The sequence below is a fragment of the Nestor notabilis genome, unplaced genomic scaffold (assembly GCF_000696875.1).
Source record: "Nestor notabilis isolate BGI_N333 unplaced genomic scaffold, ASM69687v1 scaffold6853, whole genome shotgun sequence".
Taxonomy (NCBI): domain Eukaryota; kingdom Metazoa; phylum Chordata; class Aves; order Psittaciformes; family Psittacidae; genus Nestor; species Nestor notabilis.
This window is the reverse complement of record NW_009922292.1, coordinates 1-7338: the sequence shown is the minus strand read 5'-3', so window position 1 is coordinate 7338 and position 7338 is coordinate 1. Positions and strand designations below refer to the sequence as shown.

Sequence of the window (7338 nt, the reverse complement as noted above, 5' to 3'; positions counted from 1 at the left end):
AGCAGGAACTTGAAGTTGGCACTGGCAAACAGCACAAGGCATGTAGAAGCTCTGACTGCCACCCCACAGCTGACTGCTGCACAGCCAGAAGAGGTAGGAAACTTTGGGGCTCTGTTCCTGGACCAAAGGCTTAATTCAGAAAACACCTTATCCTTTGTGGTTTAAGTTACAAAGGAGTTTGTGAATTCTGCTGTGTGAAGTAGCTGAGTAGAAATCTGTGTGATTATGCATTCTTCAATGTTAGTTAAAGAAAGGTAAGACAGAAGAGCTTCCTCCTGGAGAGAAAAAGATTTTAAAACCTTTTTCAACTTGAGTCTGTACCATTATATTCACAGAATCCCAGACTGATTTGGGTTGGAAGGGACCTTAAAGCTCATCCAGTTCCAACCCCCTGCCATGGGCAGGGACACCTTCCACTAGAGCAGGTTGCTCCAAGCCCCATTCAGTCTGTCCTTGAACACTGCCAGGGATGGGGCAGCCACAGCTTCTCTGGGCACCCTGTGCCAGCGCCTCAGCATCCTCACAGGGAAGAATATTGAATATTAATCAGTTGCTAAGTAACATGGCATATACATATGTACCAATTTAGACTTTACAGTATTGGGATGAGAGGATTTCATCAGATTTAAGCTATTTCCAGGCTCTAGATGAGAAGGATTAAATATTTTGTCTGGTTTAAAGTTAGAAGTCCTTTTTTGATGCATATATCTTCTTTCCCTTTCTCTGTAAGGTGCTGCTCTTCTGCTTACAAAGAGGCACAAAATGTGATCAGTTGCTTACTGCTTTATAAAGACACATTACTCTATCCTTTCTTGTAGTCATCTTGTCTTTTCAGTCTAATGTACCCTAGTGAGAGAAAACAGAACAAGTTGTAGGAGGAAAGGGAGTACTTAGATATTGCTGCCATGTTAGTACTCATATGGAGGAGGGGTAAGAAAGCTAATGGCCTTCAGCAAGGGAATGCTTTCACTTCTTACTTTGTAGCTCCTTATTCTTACTTCTTCAGCAGAATACATCTGTGGCTTCAGATTTAATAATTTCCTAATTTCAGTGGTCAGGAAGTGCTCAGTCTAAAGGGGGCTACAAGGATGCTGGAGAGGGACTCTTCATCAGGGACTGTAGTGATAGGACAAGGGTTGATGGATTCAAACTGAAACGGGAAGTTCAGGTTGGATATAAGGGGGTTGGAACTGGATGATCTTAATGATTCTGTGATTCTATGGATGGAGCAGATTATGTTCCAGGGAGTCTGGCTGAGTGTGAATCTTGGTCTACATGAGCTTTTGCTGTAGCTAAGCATTAGACTTCACCATCTTGAACAATTTCTATTGCAAATAAGGCCATCCACTACTAATGAGAAATAATGCTACACACGTTCCCTGGCACATCCCCAGTCTTTGGATTTCTAGTGCATGGAATGATAATAGTGCTGGATTTTGACCTTGGAGCTTGGGAGCAGTAAAAATGTGTTTAGTTTTCTTATTATTGCTTATTTTACTAAATGCTAACCTTAATATTAGAGTATTTTTGTTATTGATACAGGAACCTTCTGAACATGATCTCCTGTTTTTTATCCTTGCTGCTTGAACAGGAAGAAGAGCGCAAGCCTCTAGCAGATGTTGTTATATATGTTAGTAAAAAACTTAGTAAGAAGCAAAGTGAACTGAATGCAGTAGCAGCTTCTCTGGGGGCACACTACAGGTATAAACTGATACAAACAGCTTCTAAGCTTCTGCTCTGATGTGACATCTAATAAATATGAATCATAGGATTCTAATGTTCTTGGTTTGCATGAGCTTTTGCTGTAGCTAAGCATTAGACTTCACCATATTGAACAATTTCTATTGCAAATAAGGCCATCCGCTACTAATGAGAAATAATGCCACACACATTCCCTGGCACATCCCCAGTCTCTGTGGTCTTGATAAGTCTGTCTTGGAAAGACTCTTTGTCCTGAAGTCTTTCTGAATTGCAGAATTCTTTATTTTTCTCTCTTCTTTTTTGGTGAAAACTATGAAACATGTTCAGCTTTTGGGTAGTTTAAGATGTACTTTATATGTTAGATTTTGAATCTCTCTGGTTTGTGTGATCTCCCTGGTTCAAAAAGAATTATCTCACAGATTGTAAGCATGGCTAAGTTGGTGTGTTTTGAAAAGCTCAGGAAAAATAGGTTGTCATGAAAAGAAACCACAATGTTTGGGATTTAAGAGTGCTCCCACTAAATCTGATTTATGTTTTGTTGTTGATTTCTACAGTTAGTGTTATCATTCACAGTGTGGATGAGGAAGTTACTTTTATGTTTGGTTTAGAAATGCTGAAGATACTTGCATTAGGTAGCAAATACTAGGCGTTTTTATCGGTTTAAATGTTAGAATCCTGTGTTTTGTATATTTTGAGCTCAGAGGATCAGTATTTCACTTGCAGCTTAGTGTGTCAACAAAAGAAAAGAAGCTTTTTCATCCTGGGTCACACATTCTTTTCAGAAACTGATTTGAAACTCCACTTACTTACATAAAACCAAACCAAACTAAAGCAAAATTCCTCCTATTCCACATGTTTGTCAGATTTAGTTTGTTTACTAGGAATGGTTTCAAAAGACACTGAAGTTGTTCTATCCTGAAACTGAATACTGATGATGAAAGAGGACTCATTTAGGCATAACGAAATAGCAAACCAATATTTTAATGTGAACAAGGGATAGGACTATTTCTGCTTTAGATTTCTGGTGGGTTTTCATAGAAATGATGTCTTGAAGCTGTATTAGAAGGTGTCCCTGCCCATGGCAGGGGGTTGGAACTGGGTGATCTTAAAGTGCTTTCCAGCCCAAACCATTCTATGGTTCTGTTTCATTTTCTTTTTTAGGTGGTGCTTTGATGAATCAGTAACACACTTCATCTACAAGGGAGGACAAAATGACAGCAATAAGGAGTACAAATCAGTTAAAGAACGGGGTATATGTATTGTTTCAGAACACTGGCTTTTGGAGGTATGGAGCTTGCTTTGTAAAATATAGGGAAGTGGAGGCTTAAAACCATTTCCTTTCAATTTTCTGTTTTGCACTTATATCGAACATGTATAGGGACTGATGTTTTGCATCCTGCTTTGAATATATAAATTCATCAGTCAGCTTTCACTGATGTACTTTTACCTTGTTCTCCATGAGGAGAAAAGAAATTCTGTTCCATTGAATGTTTCTTCTACAAGTTTCCCAGAATGAGAACCATGTTTTTCTCTTGTGTAAAATACTTTTTTTGGGGGTGTTTTTATTGTACTTTCCCTATGTTTAGATGTGAAATTTCTTTTCTCTCAAATCACTTTCTCATCTTTCTTATGTTAACTGATGTTATTACAGTGTGCCCAAGAATATAAACGGCTTCCTGAATCTCTCTTTCCTCACACATACAATCCCAAAATGAGCCTGGACATCAGTGCAGTGCAAGACGACAGACTCTCTTCCTCCAGTAAGCTTCCATCAACTGGAAAACCATCAGAGGAAACTGAGGTATAATGTGGGATATGAATTCATGTTCTAAGAAGCAATTTGGGTTCAGTTAATTGCCATAATAATATATGGCAGGGGGTTGGAACTGCACGATCTTAAGGTCCTTTCCAACCCTAACTATTCCATGATTGTATGAATAAAAACCATTGATGCTTATTCAGTGATGACCTGAATCAGGTTTAGCTAGTAATTAATAGTAGCTATTGCAGATGTTTCTTAAGGTTTTTCTGCATTTGTAATACTCCTCTTCTAGTGCAGTGGAGGGAAACACAGGCATTTTGGGATTAGAAGTGCTTCCCAGATATGAAATTATATAGGTCTAGTCTTTGCCTTCCCTTGTAGGTAACGAGATCCAAGGTGTGACCTTGCCTTAGTAGACATTTAGACTGCAGAACAGATGTTGTCACTGATGGTGCTGTTCACTGTTCTGCTGTCCCTGCAGTAGCAGAAAGGTTGGATTTACTCTCAGGCAAGATTAATAATCTTTGGAATTTATACAAGTGTTGAACATGGGTAAAAAGCAAAAAAAAAAAAGTGTTTGAGCATTCTCCTTCATTGTATGCAGATTATTCCAGTGGATGAAGATGATGTGGAAGATGATGCAACTACTGACCAAATAAAGGAAATGGTCACTGCAGGGGAAGAAGAAATTGGAGCAAGTGAATCCAAAGGAGGTAAATGTAAATCAAAATAGTTGTGGAACATCACACCAACAAGATAAATCTCTTACAGTTTCAGGTGCTGAATGTTAAGATCTGGTCTGTCTTAAACACTGGTCAAGTATAGCAAGCTCTTATTGTTGCTAGATGAGAGGAAAGGGTTTTGTTCTCTATTTTAAAGACTTTGATAGCCCACAGAAGATCATGATCATCCCTTGCAGTTACTTAACTGCCATTTCTTTGTTCTTGAAACACTGAAGTTGATCTTTAACATGAGAAATCACTATTTCAGTGTATACTTTTTGTTATGCAAAGAAACGTATGACAGGAGAATTGTGGGTGTAAGTTAGATAATGTTAGCAAATTCAGAAGTGAGCCAAGTGGAGATTTCTCCTTGTGTCTAGGATAGGTGACTTGGGCACATGTAGTTTTCCTAGATAATTTTTACCAGGTATCTTTTGTTCTCCTTATTGCATTGTCTTTGTCCCAGTGCAGGGGGGAAATTGACTGGAAGTTCAGTTACTTTTCACTTGTTACAATAGTCTTGATCTTACGAGTTCTGTTCCTTCTCTTTAAGTTTTAACCCAAGCACTAGAAATGAGGGAGAACTTCCAAAGGCAGCTGCAGGAGATCATGTCTGCCACATCACTGGTGAAACCACCAGGGCAAAGAGGATCCCTTTCAAGGAACAGTACTGATGGTTCTCCAACTACTCCCGATAGCACACGGTCTGCACGGAATGGCCGCAGTAGGGTCTTGGAAGCTCTCAGGTATTGGTTTGTGTTTCAGAGTATTTTAATTTTGTTTTCTCTGCACATACTTAAACATTCATTGAAACATGAATAGGTGTCCAGGGATTCAGTTGTATTGTCTTTCTCTACTGATATACTTAATCTGTTTCTCTTGCAATTCAGAATCTTTAACTTGATGCGCCAGATAAAGTCAGTTGTTAAGTTCTTACCTTAATCTTCTGGTTTTAAAAAAGTCACAGAACACTATGATTGCTTTTTAGTTTTTAATTGAATTAGGCCAACTGATTTCTTTCTCCTCAGGTTAGTTAGTGTTCTCATAGATTCCGAAGAAAGCAATGCTGCGCTATTCCAGTACACAGGTCATATACAAGTAGTAGGTATTCCTGCGAAGTGCCTCTGTGAATGTTTCTCCTCTTTTTTTTTTTCTCTCTCTAAACACAGAATAGGATTTGAACTCGTAACAATGCTGAGCTACAGGGAGGATGTAATGGAAACCTTGCAAAATTACTCCTTTAACTTGGTCATTTGCAAATTCATAGGTTCAGTAAAGAATGGAGTACGCTGATTTTGGAATAATATATCAATATGACACATAATAAAAACATCTACTGAAATGTTGAGGATGCTGAGGCACTGGAATGGGTTGCCCAAAGAAGTGGTGAATGCTCCATCCTTGGCAATGCTCAAGGCCAGGTTGGATGGAGCCTTGGGCGACATGGTCTAGCGTGAGGTGTCCCTGCCCATGGCAGGGGGTTGGAACTGAGTGATCTTGAGTTCCTTTCCAACCAAACCAGTCTGATTTGATGAGATTTTGGTTTCCTTTTTCCAGCCATGCTGACGCTTAAGCTCCCAAAGCCAGGCTACTGGAGTTGCCTTTATACTAAAATTTTCCCTTTTCTCGGCCATGCCCTCTAATAATGAGGTCATTTGGATGTTAGAGTTGATGTGATTTTTAACACATTTCCTTCTAGTCTGGTAGTCTGTACAACAAATGCATATTCAAGGTATCTGTGCTCTTCTCCTTAGGCAGTCCCGCCAGGCTGTCGCAGATATAAACACGGAGCCATCCCAGAGTGAGCAGATCATCTGGGACGATCCTACTGCCCGGGAGGAGAGAGCAAGACTTGTCAGCAACTTTCAGTGGCCTAATAGTCCTTCCCAGTACACTGAGCAAGGTCAAAGTAATGCCAGTAAGAACATGGATGAATCTGCCTTCAAAGGATCTTTAGCTGATGCAGAGATTGCTGCTATAGGTAAAACAAGAAATACAATATCCTTGTTCTTTGCTACAGCATCCATTTAATATTGGGGACTTTAAAATACAGTAGTATTTGAGTTCTGCTTACAAAAAAGAGCATTGTTGCCGTTCTTGAATGCCAAAAATACAGTTTTACATCTTTGAGCTCCATTATATATGGCTCTTTTATAAAGAGAAGCTTTCCTATCCATTTGCCATTTGTGGTCAAACACCAAGGCAGTGCTTCTCTAAAAATAGTCTGCCTCAACTTCAGGAAATCACAATGTTTTTTGAAGCACAGCTGGTTTCCAGATACCAATTCAGGTCAGGTTAGTGGAATTCAAATAGGAATACTAGAATCAAAGTAGTGGAAATATTAATAAATGAAGAATGAAGTTTACAGGAAGCAGATAACCTGTGAGCCTGAAAAACAGGAATGTCAGAGCTGCCAATGGACGTGCTTAGGATTCAGTGAAGATACCGTATTTATCTTCCCTGTTCTTTTTTAGTCTTCAGTCTACTGCTAGGACTAAGGAATTAACATACTTCTGTTTTTTCATGTGTTTTTGCTTTCTTCCCATTCCTGCCTCCTGAGATAGCAGAATCCTTTATTCTTCTCTCCCCACTGCCTCCCTTCTGTCCCTAACTCCTTCCCTGGGTCTACTTACAGAGTTTCTGCTTTGGGCAACAGTCTTCCTGAAAACTGACCCTGTCCCTGAAGAGGTTGCAGAAGATTAGCTAAATGCATTCCCTTGCTTTTTGGTTCAACCAAATTAGTGTGGTTTAGCCAAAGAAATCAGGACAGTTGAGGTTTTGACTCTTTTTTCCAAGCAAGGCATCCAAGGACATGAGTTTGCAATATTGCGGTTGGTGGTTTGTGGTGTGAGGAAGAGCATCTTTCAGAAGGGCAGTGGTGAAATATAACTGTACATGTTACAGCTGTAGTCGTGTTTTGTCCTTTTAGGATAGCTACTTTTTTAATTGTTGATTTTTGTTATCCGTAATTATATTCAGCCAAAGACAATTCATGCAACAACACTATTTTCACAGCTCTTCCTGAGGCTGCAGATGGAGATGTCATTGAAGGGCTAAAGAATCCTGTATGTGGAGATCCTGAAACACCGATTAAAGATCACTTGATTCCCACTCTGCAGACCCCCAGCATTGCTTTCCCACTGGCTAACCCTC

General features: G+C 39.5%; 1 protein-coding gene across 1 annotated transcript in view; it reads left to right on the top strand.

The window, feature by feature from the left end:
* The window catches only part of LOC104403413 (DNA topoisomerase 2-binding protein 1-like), a gene marked incomplete at its 3' end in the record, with an annotated part of 19459 nt that extends 12125 nt beyond the window's left edge, over positions 1-7334 (top strand). Inside the window, 8 exon segments of the mRNA XM_010011545.1 lie at positions 1-93; positions 1592-1701; positions 2863-2986; positions 3353-3502; positions 4068-4176; positions 4739-4931; positions 5940-6166; positions 7201-7334. Of these exon segments, the coding sequence (XP_010009847.1) occupies positions 1-93; positions 1592-1701; positions 2863-2986; positions 3353-3502; positions 4068-4176; positions 4739-4931; positions 5940-6166; positions 7201-7334 (1140 nt within the window).
* Positions 7335-7338: the final 4 nt, after the last annotated feature.